The sequence below is a fragment of the Pyrus communis genome, chromosome 11, assembly GCF_963583255.1.
Source record: "Pyrus communis chromosome 11, drPyrComm1.1, whole genome shotgun sequence".
Taxonomy (NCBI): domain Eukaryota; kingdom Viridiplantae; phylum Streptophyta; class Magnoliopsida; order Rosales; family Rosaceae; genus Pyrus; species Pyrus communis.
Window position 1 is genome coordinate 4,344,057 of NC_084813.1, and position 18,371 is coordinate 4,362,427.

The 18,371-nt window shown below is 35.8% G+C and overlaps 1 protein-coding gene across 2 annotated transcripts; it reads right to left on the reverse strand.

The window, feature by feature from the left end:
• Positions 1-18,092, reverse strand: LOC137708323 (phospholipid-transporting ATPase 2). 2 transcript variants are annotated; one of them, XM_068447380.1, is made up of 25 exons: positions 17,860-18,092; positions 16,989-17,209; positions 16,249-16,462; positions 14,637-14,753; positions 13,967-14,059; positions 13,648-13,822; positions 12,798-12,964; positions 11,913-12,017; positions 10,672-10,769; positions 10,428-10,570; positions 9,120-9,216; positions 8,891-9,000; positions 8,646-8,810; positions 7,514-7,668; positions 7,286-7,366; positions 7,026-7,146; positions 6,211-6,317; positions 5,302-5,433; positions 3,380-3,533; positions 2,446-2,563; positions 2,118-2,291; positions 1,913-1,964; positions 1,572-1,699; positions 1,196-1,346; positions 1-754 (listed from the first exon to the last, which is right to left on the reverse strand). In XM_068447380.1, the coding sequence occupies exons 2-25, from the start codon at positions 17,111-17,113 to the stop codon at positions 416-418; spliced, it is 3,321 nt and encodes a 1,106-aa protein (XP_068303481.1). In that variant the 5' UTR covers positions 17,114-17,209; positions 17,860-18,092; the 3' UTR covers positions 1-415. The 2 variants fall into 2 exon arrangements, with proteins under 2 accessions (XP_068303481.1, XP_068303482.1); XM_068447381.1 differs by lacking the exon at positions 17,860-18,092 and adding an exon at positions 17,512-17,807.
• Between the last annotated feature and the right edge of the window lie 279 nt (positions 18,093-18,371).

The following is an 18,371-nucleotide window of genomic DNA, read 5'->3' on the forward strand; positions in this document are numbered from 1 at the left end:
CTTCTAGATAAATATGATCAAATGTGTAATTCATAATTTACGGAATAATTTTCCCAATATCTTGTCAAATAGTAGTGAGTTTCGACGGAATCTGTATAGCACAATGTAAAGTCTCTCGAAGAGCCATAACTTCAGCCTAAAACAACATTGTTATATCCTTCAAATACAACATAAAACCACTATTGGTAAGTATTTAGGCACGCGTTTACCTCGCCAAAAAAGTTAAAAACAAAACAATCCTATCCCATGTAACATAACAAAAAGGAAATGTTACTCTTTGAATTTGAAGAATGTATACTGACAGCCTATACCTGCTACATACAATGCTTGATTGACAACAAAATTGACAGTACAGTTTAACCACAGCACGAGTAATGAGTTGTGTTGATCAAATGGTGCTAAAGAATCGTACAAATCAGTTGTCCTTACAATTTCTTGTGTAATTAGACATAGACAATCTGGACTGCGACGGAAAGAAATCGAAAGGTGCACCTGAGCCGAAAGACCTTCTAGTTGAATTTGGTGTATCTGATAGTAGAGGTTCGAAAATTGGATTTCTGTTCTTGGGTTGAGTTATCGATAACGGAGAAACATCTTTTTCTATGGTTCTGGGTTGTGGCTCAATGCTCCCAAGAGACAGGATAGGACCACCCAATCGTTCTGCCTGCTGTAGCGTATTGATTTTGCTTGGCGTGTACGTATACCTGAAGTACTTCAGAGCTAGAATCGGACCCATCCCTGCTGCAACTATGAGCTGCAATGCACGAAAAGTTTCCATCAGTTTTGCATTGTAAGGATGAACCACAGGTAGCATCAAGCGTAGGGGCTTTTAGACCAGCGAGTAACCTGGCCCTCCATTCTTGATTCATAAAAGAACAATCGATAGATCAAAATCAAATCAAATCATCCGTTGGATAATACAAAGGTTATTGAGCGACCAGTGTTTCATCTCTCTGTATTCTCTTCGGTGGTTCGGTATCATCCTAAAGAAGGTCCTTGCCATCAATTTACCAAAGAGAAACCACTAAACTAATACAACAGTGTACTGTTCTACAAACCACTTGGTGGTTCATAGCGGTGCCTTGCTGGAAACACCTATCCAACATGACTTACATCCGAGAAACCAATGGTGATGATATTTAAAAGGAAGCCACGTGGAACAAATAACTGTAAAGAACGGAGAACGGAAACTTACCAATATTGTCATCCAATAAGATGGCTGTCCACACAAGCGAAACATTATTGTATACATTCCCGATGTTGGAATGGCACTGAAGATCCAGTTGATGATATAGAAGGCAGCTAAATTGCCCCATATAGCAAGATGTTGCAATAGCGTAAAGGAACTGTACAAATCAAACAAAAACAGGTAGTCAGTAAAAAAAAAATCAAAATCATTTTTTGTCAAAAGTTTTAGGTTTACTTTTATTAACAAGAGATGACTTGAACAAATATCTAGTAATTACCAAGCAAGTCACACCTTGATTAAGAAGGATACGTATATTTTTATCCAGAGTAATTACTTGGAAACAAGTTGGAGCTACACGAATGCCAGCCATGATAACACTTACTTTGTCTCTAATGCCATGACAAAAGCTTGCAACCAAATACATCCGGAGAGAGCTACCATTGAAATCTCCTCCATTTCACTTTTTTCATAGGCATAGGCATGTATGCTAATCACAAACACAATAATTGCCTGAAAGCCACACCCGGAATCAGAATCGATGGAGAGAAGTAACAGGAAGAAAGTTTAAGCCAGCACTTGGATTTTCAATAAAATTTCTCAGGGTTTCTAAAAATAGGCACTTCTAGCTGAACCGCTTATGAGAAGAAATGCTTTATAGAGAAGCAGTCCCAAATGGGTTCTTAAATGCGATTACTCAAGTGATTTCAATGGATGAGCACTCACATGGAAAAGGGATCGCCCAAACCATCCAGCAAATGTGCTAGGGTTCAGAAGCCTGTTTCAAGAACATCAGAAAGTTCACTATAATGACAAATAGAAAGAATAACTAAGCTCAGAGAGCAGATGGCCCGCTGCACTGTCAAGTCAAAAAGGTCTTGCACATATGAATTGTAAACAGAACAAGGATAATGCAGCTTAAAAACCATACCTCCCCGCTTGGCAGTAAAATAAAATTTGTGGATGCTGCATCACAGTATCCTCACTGAGATCTTTGTCAAGAACACTGACTAGAACAGGAATACTGGTGTAGAAAACATTATAAGCCATCAAGCTAACAGAATTGAAAAGACTGGTTCCAGAAACACCTGAAACAAAAGAGAAACTGGCAGTGTTCCAATGTCAGTATAACAGATAATAGTGATGATGCTGATGACGAAGAAAAGGTATCCAGGAAAGATCAAACAACAAATGCTATCAGAACGAGCTGGAATTGAGAATCAGCTATAAAATGAGAAACATTGTCCATGGAAACTCACAAAATTTGGATGAAACATATAACCAGGGATTTATAAAAGGAGTACTGGGACAAAAAAGTTGTACGATTGTACGAGTAACGCCCATGCACAAGTATTAATCTTTTCAGAAACCGAAACCCTGCAAGCCAGGAGAAGCAGTCATATAGTCAGGGACTTGCAAATACATACATACATATATATTGAGACAAGAAACATAATTACAATTACAACATTAATAAAGCACTCAAAATGGACAAAAATATGATCTCCTTCGTAGGTTATGCTCATCCTAGAATTAACCAGGCATGTGCCTTGTATTTCTTTTGTAAGAAAAGAGAAATTTATTGAAGATGAGAAGAGAATTGCACACCAAACTGATGCAAGCTAAACCAGTCTAAAACGGCAGAACAATCCAAATGAACCAAACTAAAAGGAACGTCCTTAAAATGCTTAGTCAAGGAAGCCAAAAGGAAAGCCAGAAATCTTTTCCTGTCCCACAGAGATAACCTTGAAGATTTCTGTTTTCATCCCATGCAACCCTAATTAACATGATAGCACAGTACCAAAGAGAGGCAACTGTTTTCTCAACTCCACCAGAAAAAGTTTAGACAGCAAAAAAAAAAAAAAAAAAAAAAAAAAAAAAAAAAACCTGAACTTGGTGGGTGGCCTCACTTTCCATATTAACTTCCAAGGACAGAAAGAAAGAGCTTTGAAATTTCAAAAATGGAAACAGAAAAGGACTTTCAAGAAAACACCCTGAACATCCCAATGTTTAATACAGGACAAGAGGGTTTGGAGGAGTTATTTCTAAGTACATAAATATTTAACATCACGCAAAAGTTGGCCAAACTTAATAACCTAAACCATATTCTAGCAATATAAGCAGAACAAAGTACATCTGATGATTTTTAGTCTGCAGAAAACACATGCACACACACAGTTGTCATGAACTTACTCCCAATACTATAATCAGCTGCTCTAGCTGCTTGCAGTCCTTCTCTACCACTGATGCCAACCCCAATGTCTGCTTGTTGTATCATCCTCACATCATTTCCACCATCCCCAATAGCCAATGTTCTATAGTCACATGATTTTAAAATCTCCACAAGCTGCAAAATATAAGCATCACATAAATCAAATTGTCTTCCAATATATCCTACACCACTACACAGAATCGCCCAGATATATATCATATACCAGGGAGTTGCATCATATGATTAAGGAACATGAATTACTCAAATGACACGTATTGCTTCATATTAAATACACAGCCTCTACAAATGCAGAGATACATTGATAGTTTCAAAGAATCTCTGTTTAGTTAGCATCTCTACCAAATAGAAATGTATGTCACCAGCATAATCCAGATGCCTCTTCAGACCATTTAAAGAAATGGATGCATAAAGTTAATTCGCAGCAACTTTAAACATTAGTTAGATGGATGTATAGGCTATCACCTATGGTTGTTACTATATCAAGCATATAGAGCATTTGGAAGCACATGCAGATAGAGTTAATTTTACTAGCTTAATATAATGAAAATTGGATAAGCTAATGTACCCAAAAAACTGACAAGAGGTGAAGTAAAAGGTAGGAAACTAGGAATGACAGACTTTGGGCTAGCTCGTTTCCATTTAGTATAAGTTAGAGTTACTAGCTTCCTAGAACAGGACTTTGTTCATTAGGAAACCTATTAACAGTGCAGTGTCTCCAAAGGTAAAGATCAACATTTTAGCGTATTACAGGTTCCTATCCAAGACTAGTATCATTTGATGACTCCATGTGAATTGCCGTAAAAATTAATGTGTATGGCAATTTGGCAAACGGAGTACCGAAAGTTTCACAAGGGAACTGAAGCAGGCTCACATGAGATAAATGATTTTTCAAAAAAGCTATGTTGCACAGATCTGTGGTACGCAATAATAGACACAGTATGACATGGTGATACAGAATATCTCCAAAAATTAGGATACAGGTATGTCATGGATGCAGGAATTAATAAATAATAGATATCATTTCATATCAACTCTAAATAGATTATATTTTCTTGGAATATTTCAGTACTATTATGGTTTATATTACTTAACATCGAGTACTTAAGTGGCCTATATATTCCATATAGCCTAAGTGATAAGTGCCACCAAGGATGTTGGGAAATCATTGCTAAGAGAGGGTTGCGCTTTCCAGTCATTTGTTAGTGAAATGGTTAGTTTCACTAAAAGGAGGCCATTAGCTGATGTTTTACAGTTAGGTCACAGGACCTCATCTTCTTCCACAGTATGCCGTGAGTATTTGATATGGATAGGCCATGTATGGAGGCTGTATCCATATCGAATACTCACCGTGGCTAAGTTTTCATCCCTTTAACATAGCTAAAGAGGTTCCATGGAAGAAATATATCTCCAAGGTCAAGTAACATTTTCCGTTTCCCCTTTTTTTTCACAGCAGTTATTCAATGTATTCTCTTGGATACACTGGAGAGTTGGAAAGAAAACTGTATCCAGCCAGGGATGGGCATAAGTTAACTCGTAAGCTATCGATGGTATTGATAATCCAGGTCTTATTGCATATTTTTCTTGCATGGGAGCCTTCCCTGTCATAACTGAGGAAAAGGCACATAGCTAACTGTATCCAGCCAGGGATGGGCATAAGTTAACTCGTAAGCTATCGATGGTATTGATAATCCAGGTCTTATTGCATATTTTTCTTGCATGGGAGCCTTCCCTGTCATAACTGAGGAAAAGGCACATAGCTATCTAAAAAAAAAAAAAACTAATTAACACACCTGATATTCTGCATTTAGAGGGATCAAGCTTGAAGAAAAAAGATTGATACAAGAAAACTGAAATTATTTATAAAAATAAATCTAAAGAACACCTGAGCTTTTTGTGATGGCGTCACACGACAACATATAGCAGTCCTTGACAGTATTGCTAATTCGGTAAAAGCTTTCCGATAATGCTTAAGTGCAATTTCAAGAGACCAGCCATCTATGGCAAATGCCACATCCTGTGGAAGGAAATTATAAAGAATTACAAATTTACAAGTGGGAGACCAAGAGAAAGAATTATCAGTGCACAGTGAGAGAGAGAGAGAGAGAGAGAGAGAGAGAGAGAGAGAGAGAGAGAGAGTCAATGTTTATGCTATCAGACTAAATCTCGAGGAGACATTCAGGCAACAGTCAGCAGTTCAAAGGACCAGATTCAGTCTGACAATATATATGTGTGTGTGCGTGTGTGTGCGCGCGCCCAATGTAATGCAGGTATTTTACAGAAGTTAAAATGATAAAACAGAAAGTTTCCTATTCAATCACCTGCACTACCTGTCAATGTAGAAAAGCAGAATAATCACAACAAATCTAGTATGGTAAAACTAATTACACACTCAGGATTCCGATTTTCTCATAGACTACCTCATTTCTGTCCCCAGCCAGCCAAAGAAACGGGAAACAAAACACTTTTGAGAATACATAACAATGTCTTTGAAAAATAGAATCATACAATTTTCAAATAAATTATTAGATCCAAATCCAGTTCAAGTATCTTTTTTTTCCCGGGAGAAACACAAGTTTTATTAAGAAACCACAGAAGGAACTACAAGAAACATGGACAGGCAGTCCATCAGACCCTAAAACAACAGAGAAAAACTCCATGCTCAATTATATTTCATATGACCACAAACTTTTTATCAATATTATAGAAATAAAATAGCTTTCAAAATTCACAAAAAGGCAGGGGAATCCACAAATAAATTTGAGTTTGTAATGGTTAAGTGTAAAAGCTGTACCTTAGGTTCTGAAGTCGTTATCCTCATTGTAAGTAAAACTCTCTCTAAACTTCTACGCACTTCATCTTCAGTTTTGCCATCAATTAACAAAAGCTGACCTTTCGGCTCTGTCCAGTGATTGGTTGATTGATTGATTGAGTGAGAGAGAGGATGAAGAACCAAAGATTAACGGTGGAAAGAATATGGAAAAGCACGAAACAAAATTTCTTGAGAAGCTTGGGTATTGATTCATTGAGCTTTAAGAAGCAATATAATCCAAGTCCAATTTAAATTAAAAATAGAACCACTAAGTACAACATAAACCAAGTAATTAAAAATGTGTGTATGTATATATATTCGTTCAAAATGAGCAGAACAGCATCAATTCCGTTCACCTTAAACAAAGTTGACAAAAATAAGGCAAATTTGAAACTAAATCAGCATAAAAATAATCATGCACGCAAAAATCTTTAAGAACTCATGCATAAGGTATTTTCTTGTCAGTGACAACCTCAGTTTCATCAATTAAGTACATTCAGTATTTAACTATTTATAGGGTATAGACATACAAAAAGAGAATCTTATTGAGCGTGCAAAAATATTCTTGTCCACGTGACAAAGTAGATGCAAAAATAATTGAGAGATTAAAATATGAATCACAGGCAAAGCATCATAACAAGATAGTTATAGTGTTATACACCTCTCTCTTACTGCTTCAAATCAGCTAAAAAAGCCTTACTCATTCATAGACAGGTTTGTCACAACATGGGTAACTAAAATGGACAAAGTGCACACAAACATCATACAAAAACTGATCCAAGAGATATTGCAACTACCAGGGGAAATGAAATTGCACAAAAGAGCAATCTGTATCGCAGTATTCTGCTTGTCTCCAGTCAGCATCCAAAAATTTATGCCAGCTTTTCTCAACGTCTCAATTGTCTCTGGTACACCATCCTGAAATTTATATACCGACAACATGACAAGTTAGGTATCCAGAAACTACCAGGAATTCAACACTCTATAGACAATCAGCAGAAATTTGAGCAAACCTACATCTAATAAATAATTTTCACAGTTCTATGGAGACATTCACCTGTAGGCGATCCTCTATTGCAGTAACTCCAAGAATTTCAAAGTCATGCTCTAATCTTTGACAGACCTCAGCAATTCTCCACTGCAAAAATAGTTGAGTCAAAATATAGAGATCCAAATAATTTCCATGTCTGTGTATCAGTGTAAGTACCTACCAATTACAAATGTAATGGACAAAAGTAGATTTGAGCAAATACTGTTAGGAAAACATATATGATATTTACTTTACCTCCCTGTCAACTAATGTGCTGCTAGCCTCTTTGAACATCAAAGACCATTCTTGATATTCTTCTTCTTTTAGTTCACGCCAAGCTAGACATAGAGTACGTAGTCCTAATTGAGCATATTGGTCAACAGCTTCAACAAATGTCCTTGTTTGCTGTCCTGAGGTATATAATGGGGATTATTGAAAGCCAATGTAACTGGTATACGCATTCATTAACAGAAAAAATTCAAGTAGATGCCAAAGTAAGACTATTCTCTTTCCATTATTAAGAAGAGACAAACTTTAGTAAAGAACTACAGACCACTTTCAATAAGAAAAAAAAACATTCTAACTAACAACAGAATACACATTATTCAAGGAAAAACTAAACCAAAATAAACAAATTAAAAGCAATATCATGTCACCACAGCTAGCAAACCCAACGTAATAGACGAATAAGGAATCCCCCCAAAACCAATGCCCACAATGCTGACGAAAATCTAACATGATTCCAAACATCTTCCACACCTACCCTATTGTAATCCTCAGAACTATCACATTTCCTCGGTCAAATTCATCCAAAGATTGCAAACACCAAACCACCCCACTACCTCTCTTTCCCCAAAGCCTTGAACTGAATGCTCAACTAATTGAACACCAATTTGGAATGAAACGGAACTCATAAATTCCCTTAAACAGCTTCACGAAAAAAAAAAAAAAAAAAAAAAAAAAGGAAAATGAGGCAGTTGAGAAACACTTGATTTCCCCATTACCCACCACAAACTTGCAGCAACTTAAATTGATGCATAGACTTGAGACATATCATTCCCCTTTACTAACCACCCTATAGCAGACTATTCTAAGCACTATAGTTAACAATAGACAATCAAAAGCCACAACTGAAACCCTGACACTAGGAAAACATATAATCCACATACATTCTGGCAGAGGGCAAGTCCAATTATAAGAATCAACACCTAATGTGAATGACTGTCAGTTTTCACCAAATCTGAAATCTGAGTCATGGATGGCATCCTATACATTATTTTTCTATTGCCACCCTTTCTGGAAAAGCAGTAAGTGGCAGCAGTAAGCAGGGCTCTCTTATATATGCATACTATAAAGTATAAACACAATAAAAATAAAAAACTATTACCAGCACATGCCAAAGGGAGAATTGCTTCATCTGCTCCTTTTGACAAGAGGATAATCCTGCCATTTTGGCAATCCTTCACCACTACTGACATTCTTTTCCTGTCAGAAGTGAACTCCAGAATTTCCAAGGCTTCATATTGAATTGTTGAAGCATTAAACTTGATCTCTGCAATTTATAGGTGGAAAATATATCATCTTTCCTACAATTAGAACCAATTTATTATTATTATAGCCAAAGTACTTTACCAAGAGTATTTGAATTTTTATTGACAAAAACCATATGCAGCTGAGCAGCAGCATGAACAAGAGCATCCTCATCTTGAGATTGTGCCTTGTACAAGATACTTCCACTTTTGCTACAAACAACAGAAAAATGTACAAGAAAGATTTTTACTGACAGGGTGCTAACGCACATAAAAAATTATTATCTGATACTTCTGTTTCAAACACAAAGGCCACATTATGGGAAGGTTACCTCTGAATAGGTACCACTGTATTACATATTGCCATAACTGTAAGGAAACGTATAACATCAGAAGAGCCACCAGCGACAGCATTTATGAGCTCCTCATCTGCATTACAAAGGATTGAATACATCAGAAACTGAAGTTCATAAAATATTCAGCAAATCCGAAAGAGCTCACAAAAATCTGTCACAAAAACAAGTCCAACTCAATCAATAATTTCACACCTAAAGTAACCATAAATCAGCAATAAGAATCCCCCATATTTGTAACAGAATATGCTTCATTGCACTTAATGTTCACTTAGATTGGTTGATAGTGGCCTAACAAAGCAACAATTTCAAAATCCAACTACAAGCGACACTTCAACCAAAAGGAAAGAAAATGGTGTAATGTAACTAATCTTTATATAACACTATCAGAAGGTTGCCTTACTAGATTTGCATAGCAATGATTGGGTGCAATTATAATGGAAGAGCCACATTCTTTAGGCGGCTTTGTCTAATATTTTATTTCAGCTTCCCAGTGACTCGATGACAGCACATGGAGAGCTGTGCTTTTAATATTAAGTATTGGAAGAAACTCATGCCCTACATAACTTGATTAAGTGCCCATTGTTGTTCAGAATGAATGGTTTCGTTTTTGTAATTTTCTAAAGTCTGAATTCTTTTAGAATACTCTTTTCTTGAATATCATTCAATGCCTATGGTACCCCTCTTCAAATACTACTAATTCACCTGCCATTACTTCATCATTGATGTTACCTACCAAATAAAAGGCCTGCTCAGGAAGGCCGTCTAATTCTACGTTTGGACGCAATGATAAAGGAATACCCGGAAACACATTTACAATTTATATATAAATTTAAAAAGTTTGTTCTTACAAGGAAAAACCTGTTGATTCAGCTGATTCGTCTGTCAAGGCATATACAAGTGGCTCATATTTGAAAGGAAAATGTAATCACTTAGCTGTCTCATGATCGGAAAAAAGAAAGATTTATTTATATACAATAATCCTAGAGGCACCAACATTTATCTCAACCTTTTAAATCCCAACTGATGTGGCAGAATTTTATTGTGTTTGGGCCACTTTGAACCTCATTTACGTATGACCAGTTAGGTGTCACAGTATTACTTGTAGAGAATTCCTGCATTAACTTTGATCTCTGCAATTTATTAGTTGTTGCCCAAGTATTACTCATAGTTATTTTTTGTTAATCTCCTGTGTAGTGTAGAGGTTTAAAATACAATAAACTGAGTGTGAAATAAAATAGACAGGACAGCAAGGAAAGTTGCATAAGTAGAGAGTTAGAACCAAACCTTTCAAGGCATTCCCATTTTCATTGCCATAGAAAATTCCATTGATACAACATCTTCTAAATATCATTCTATTTTCGGTTAAGGTACCGGTTTTGTCGGTCAAAATGTACTCTACTTGTCCCAGGTCTTCACTTATTGCTGTGCTGCCACATACAGCACACACATCTCATATACACTAATCAATATAAATTGATTCTTTCAAGAAATGGATGTCTTTGCTTCTTTAAATACCACTTCAACTTACTTTGCTGCATGGGCTGGAGTACTCGTTTCTCTGTCAATCATTTCATTATCCCAATCAATAAACTTCGCATACAAGCCCTTCACAAGGTCGAGAGATACCTTTGAGAATAAAAAGCATTTCATTATTTTAAACGTTAGAATGCAGTCCCCAAAACTGACCAGCAAAACTTTATGACTATTCCAGAGTTCCTATAAAGAACAAAGATTTAAATGCTGCCACAATAAGTATCATGATCACCTTTATGGTTAATGCATCCTGACTAAGAGATGACAGGCCGCCCGCCTCTTATTCAAACTTAATGCAGGAATTCTTTAAATAAAATTTGCCGTAATAAATTCAAACTAACAGCTACAGTTCTCTAGAGTTGATAATATTTTTCAGTTCAGATATGCTTCGATTATTATAAAATACAAAACCCTAGATGAAAATGTACTTTTTGAAATGATTTGATCTCCATATATTTAAAATGACAAGCAAACCAAAATAACCTTCAGATATATATCTGTATATAGTATTATATTTGAATCTGTTTTTCTAGTTTTCATTTTCTTATAAATATTTGTTTGATAAGAAATTGATCCTGGGTGTCATAGTAGCCATTCTTGTATGCAATGCAGGATGAAAATCGGCATTTCCAATGTAATATGTGGGATTTGGATTTTGCAAATTTCATAAGAACAGGGATGCGCATGCGAATTGTAATTCTGCCCGGTTTGTCCAACAAAAATAAAAAGTTCATCATTTTTTAACTATTAACTGTACCACCCTGGATAAGTGCAGAGAAAGTATATCTTTACAAAATCATTTACTTCCTTCACTCTATGTATTAAGGGTTGGAATTGAAAAATTCTTCTAAAAACATTTCCTCTTCCCCAATAACATGTTGGAAGATGATGGTACTTTATTTACTGTTTTGAAGACTTTATTTCCGAACATGAGAGGAGACCATTCTTACTATATCAATACAATGATAATTCTAAAGATAGTTACAAGTAAGGTTGAGAAACAGAAACAGACAGAGACTCACAGAAAGGATCTGAGTCCAAATAAAAATCATTTTTAGCAATAAGAGAGCAGAGTTTTAGTAACTGAAGATCTTAACAAAAGTCTCTAAGATTTAAAAAAAAAATGTTATCTTCCAAAATAGGCCTTGACTGAATATCAAAGAATGAGAATCATGCAAAACCATAAGGCGACATTGTAGTCAACAAAAACAATCAGCACAATATTCACAAGCTTACCTTAATTGATATGGGTATCATGATGGAACAAAGTAGTTCAAATCGAAGAGGGATTACTAATAGTTCGTACCACGGACCTTCCTCTGGATATAGAACATACCATTGCTGAAAAAAGAACAAAAAAATAAAAGAAATTGGGCTTATGCTTGATATAAGATTCAATAATTAATAAGGCAAAAGAAACCACAAAAAAACCAATAACATCTGAGTAGTGTCAAATAGACAGAAATGAGCTTAAGAAACCAATGCACACATATAAGTAATATTTCACAACTTTGAAGTTATTTTTCATATTTAAAAATGCATAATACTTGTTTTTTATTTGAAACAAATATTTATTTGAAAGCTATATATGAAAGTACAGCAAAATGCGGACAAGATGTCAACTGAAATCATACAACATCCATAACTTGGCAAGAGGCTTGTAGCTCAAGTGGTTATGAGCATTTACCCATGCACCCAAGGTCCTGCGTTCTATTTTTCCCCTCCCCCACTATCGGTTGTATATTAAAAAAGCATTCATAACCTGACAGCTTCTAAGAGCACCAAATCCAGTTTCAGTTAATCTGAAAACTAAAACAAAACAGCTAGAAGGGCTATTAATCTTAAGATACCACCACCCAAGATCATGGTACATCCCAAAATTCTGCTCAAAAGAATCCGACAATGATGCACAGAAACAAACTTTATCCCATGATCCTCCACTTCCATAATCCCTATAGTTAATTTGCTTGCAGTGGCCGTAAAGTCCTCACTATCATTATAGTCTTTATTCGCATGATATTATGCACCTCAGGAAAAAACGTAAACACAATTCCAGCATCAAAAATAGTTTGAATACTTGGACAATTGAAGAAAAATGCAAGGTTTCACGCTTTGACATACCTTCCTTGCTTCTGTATCCTTCCATACATTACCAGCAATGCCTAGAACCATCACCACCACTATTTGGAAAACAAATATAGCTCCAGTCAATTTGTCAATCATGGCATCAACAGCTGTAAGCTTCGGCTCAGGTATGCCCCTACTCATACCTAGCTTGGTTTCATTGCCTAAAAAGTAAAAAGGAATTACACAAGAGACATAAATGAACAATTACTTTAACTGATGACAATATCATCAGAGACATTACCATATATAACTTGTGGCATACCTACAGCCTACCTACATCAAGAATATAGATCCAAACTTCTCCCAAGAGAGAGAGAGAGAGAGAGAGAGTACAAAAATTGAATTTGGTTTTCAGGAAAGAAATCTTGAACTATTAAAAATGTTACAAAACTAGATTTATATCATTTCTTCTCTTTTCTTGAAATCCACTCAAATATTCATGATATTAATTGTGGAAAAACTAGTTCATGTGGTCAAACTCTATACTGCTCACAACTCTCCCACTAAATTGTTAAATAACTTAAAATCCAACAAGATCAACATGCAACCCGAATCCCTTTCTTTATTTTACAGTTCCAACTTACAAAAAATTAGGCAAACTTGTAACCAATAAAAAAAATGGCCCTAATAATAGAACATCAACACCAAGAATGAATGTTACCACAACCAAGAAATGATGTACTTAATGTCAAGATTGAACGAAATGTTTGTCAAATCTCAACGGCTTCACCACCCTCAATTTTGAGTAAATTGTACACCAAGAAAAAACCCAGACAAAGGACACATATAAAACAAATTAGTTTATGATTAGCTACAACTTGACATTTTGTTTATAAGTACTTGCCAGTGTACACTGCTACTCCACAGGCCCACTCTGTATTCCGCAAGTAACAAGACTGAAGTAGTGTGTTTTTTATTGTTAATGGGCACAAGTCATTATCAATAAATGGAGGAAACAACCGCAGATTTGCATCAAATCTTCTAATATCCTTATCGGGATTAGGGCACTCAATTAAACCCTGCAGATCAAACATTTTAACAAAAAAAATAATCAGAAATTTGATCAAAGATGATATGACATACCAACAAAACATTTTTTCTTTTCCTAATCTTAGCAAGAAATGATGAACTTTTTATCGCTGCTTAGCAATGAGAAATCTTGCCTTAATTTTGTGCAACAATTCAAGATCTATCCCCATGCAAGCTGGGGGTATAACCCTCGTCTTCAGATCAGTCTCGCCATCTAGGGCAGAAGTCTGAAAAAAAATGTCACCTTATTAGGTCCTTCAAATTCTCAAGGAAATCATATCCATAACAAAGAAAAGGAAAATCAAAACAAGTTAATAACTGAAATTGTAGGGTTGCTACCACAATTAGACTTAAGTCATTATTCAGGCAAAATCTAGACAAATAGAGTTCAACATCAGCTCGTTTTGAATTTCTTCCAATCTTGTTTTTCATGCGTTCAATGTTTAGTATAATTATGAAATATTGTGTCCACTTGGATTTTTACTATAGTATTTAACTTAATTTCATTTATACATATATAGGAAAACGTTCTAAATGTGGACCAAAGATCAGGTTGCATTTTTCGAAATTGTGCGATCCAGGATCCAGATTCAGTCTATGTCTGTGTGCACGCATGTGCACACACACATAAATATTTATTCATATATAATATTTTTATGTAATTATATATATAAGAGATTCTCTGTGCAGGAAATCATCTCTCTACACACACACACACACACACACACACACATATGTGTGCAGAGAGATAGAGAGAGAAAGAGCAATTCAGAATCAAAATCGAACAAGAAATTGAAATATTACCTCTACATAGCACAGGCCTTGTGCTTCAGAGGTGCCAATCAAAACAAGATCACATGGCACCTCATCATTCTCTCGGAGCCAAACGATGTTACCAACATGAATATCTTGTGCTTTAATCTAGGGGCAAACCAATGCACAAAAAATATCAAGCTGTTAGTCCAGTAAAGCCTGAGGAAAAGTAGATGACAACGTCTAATCCAAGAAGTCGTTGCATCAGACAAGACTGAGAACCAAAGATCTATTCTAAAGTAGATGACAACGTCTAATCCAAGAAGCCGTTGCATCAGACAAGACTGAGAACCAAAGATCTACTATAAGAACATAACACAAATGTAGTTATCATAAGTAAATCCTTTTTCTTATAAGTTTATGTAAATCGTATTTAGTTATATTCTATAGCATAATGGGGATGCTTGTTTCTTTTTGTTTGGTAAGTACACTTGATAAGCAATATATGTATGAATCTCTTAAACTGAATCAGTGTGGAGTTATTATTCCTATATGAAAGGGACATCCCCACCATAGATTGATCCCAATTGTAAAATCTTTCATCAGGCATCAGAAGGTAATATCAAAAATAAGGATAAAAGCACCATCCATAAGTTACAAAGAAGTGCACACCTTACAACCGCTTTCAATCTTACTAGCACTCTCTTTTCTCCCAAAACGATACAGCCTTTTGCTGGTATAGGGAGGAAATTGATTTCTTTTTCCTTCATTTTTTTTCTTTTTTAGGAAAATTGTACCGATACCACCTGGACTATAAGCCCTGCTGCAAATTGCTACCTCCAAACAAAAGATGAGTAACATTGCCACGTCAAATTGTTGCAATGTCCAACCTACTACTAACACACTCCATTTTCATCTCCAACAGTTTCACTTGCTTTGCATGTGACCCTTACCCTTTAAATAAGTGTGCAATGTCAAAATAGGTTGTGCAACTTTTTGGACAAAAAAATTTGACCCAGGTGGCAATGGGGTTAGATCATTGCAAGTGGCAAATTGCAACAATGCCTACTCTTATAGTGGCAATAGTGTAAATTTCCCTTTTTTTTCCTTTTATTGTCCATGAGAGTTATAGTTGGTCCTAAATGGTCTATCAATCAATTAAGTTGATGAACCAGTTTAAATGGTCTCATATGTCATAAGACTCCCAATATAGCATGTACACATGTTTTAGTGCATGTAGATGCACATATTCGACCAAAGAAAAAAAAAGATACACATAATTAGTCAATCATATAAACAGGATGTCCATACACACATGAATGCCTTCGGTGATTGTACTTATTGTCTAGTTTTATCAGGCATGATTCTATCTCTCATCCTTTAAGTCAGAAATTTTTTTATTTTTTATTTTTTAATAACCTTTCAAGTCAGAATCATCCACCTAGTTAGCTATAAGAAAATGTTCATTCAAACCTCATAAACAAACCAACCAATTTTTAGTAATAGCTAATGCATGAAGCAAATTAAAGAAAGTTGATTGATGCCAAGCTGTTAACCCCACTGTATTGATCGACAACAATTGTAAATTAACTTTGTTACTCTATTTAATTTCAAAAGGTAAACAAAATCAACCACAGAAAAAGAAAAGAAGAAGGTCTATTACATGTTTCTTGATGCCCTGCCTAACAACCCAAACTTCTTTCTCATTCGCCTTCTTGTCTGAGAGATATCGGTTGTAATCATCCCATGCCTCTTTTGAAGCAGAGACTGCAAAAATGAAGATAAGTGGACCCCATGTACTAGCAGGATTTACTGGAGTAATAAGTGACCATAGCTGAAGGCAAGCAATCAGCAGAAAGTACTGATTCATGAAGCGGCTGAAAACAGAGACAATATTTGTTAGAGAAAAGAATGTGTGGGGGAAATAAGGGAGTGCTCAAAACATAAGGACAATTCAAAACAAATTAGTAGAATAAATAGTAAGGAAATAGCTGCTTGTTGAACAACAACAATTTAAGTCACGGCGACAAATTAGAAAGATTTATGCGTCTCTATAAGACTATAACATGAGACTAATTCATGCACCACAAAAGTACAAACTATCAGTGGCAAAATAGAAAAACATCACGTTTTTTTTATAAATAAAAGAAACATCAAATTGTCCCATTAATCTTCATGCATGTTATGATGGATTCAAGAAAAACTTAAATACAGTAGATTCCAACAAATTGAGAGAGAGCTGCATGTTAATAGAGTGGAGGTTTTATCAGTCTAAATCTCAATGCAATGGAAATGAACTGACTGAAGTCCACCAGAACATCATATTCCAATTAAAACGTTTAAACATATACCCAACCAGAAGTTGAACGAATATAAAAGCAGAAGTATCAATTCCTCAATCACCTGAATTGTTCCCATAAATTCTTTGGGAGAAAGTTCAACAGAGTATACTTTCTATTTGATATGCGATTGTCACAGTAAAGATACTGCGATGACTCGTCGTCATTGATGTAGATGTAGCGCTTCATTGTTGAACTACAAGAATATGACTTGGTTCAAATGTTCTTTCCAAGTTACCCACAGCGCTCGGCAGCATGTAGAACCTCCATACAAGACACAACCGACTGAATGCAAATATAAATTAATAAATCAGACAATGAACTAGAATATCAAATATATTGTACAAGGAACAAATACCGTGGTGGAATCTAAAGAGACAAAACAAAGTATCCCAATATGACATGATTTTAGGCAACCTAATGTGGTAACATTTTCTAGCGGCCTAGCCATTAGCTTGGTTTCCAAGAAAACCGAAAATCGCAAAATGCCGATGTTTCATCCTACAAACTTCATGAAAAGCTGCTAACCTGTAATAATGTTCAGCATTTTAAGTACAGATAAAAAATAATGGTATTTGGCGGGCGACCTGGAAAAGGGAGATGAAGCCAGATTTTCACCCACAAGTCGCCGAAATTTCTGGAAATCGGCTAAACATCACCAAAGAAATGAACCTATCGAATCAAAGAACCGTTGAAGAGAAGGAAAATTCCGAAACTTCGAAGGAAACCCATAAATTTGCTTGAAATTCACCGAAATTGAACACAAAGGAAACGGAAGACATCCCTAAAACCCAAACCCTGTCAGAGTTTGTAAATTCCAAATGAAGCAAAATCTAAATTACAGAAATTAAGATGGCAATCCAATCCAATAATCCAGCAACAAACACTAAGGAATCAAACATTACAGAGAAATCAGTATTATTTAGAGAGAGAACCTCTGGCGAGTTATTCAGCCACTGTGAGTCGGGCAGGCATCTCTACCCAACTACCATTCAACACAGATCGGCATTGAAGACCAGAAAATCTTAGCGAATTCAGAATTCAGAAAGCTAGAGCACTCAAATCCAACAGAGAGTTGTTCGTCTTCAGATCACACACTGACTCCCTCTCTGTATTTCTTTTACTTCTGCTGCTGGGACTTTTTCATTTTTTGGTCGAAGCCGGCAGAAAGCACAAAACGAAAAATGTATGTTTTTTCTGCTGTCAGGAATCGAACCCGGGTTACGTCTGCGGGTTGTTTATTCCAGTAGGAGTAAATGCTTGTGGATTAAATGGGCTTAAGTGGTTTTTTAATTAAGGCCCATTAGAACCATGAGGCCCCGGGCTTACTTTCTTCAACAGGCACACTGTCAGACCCATGCGCTCCCACTGCTTAGGAGTCTACGGTTTTATGTTCTATCATTCTCGATGGGGGTTCTTTTCACCCTTTTCTCACAATACTACTTAA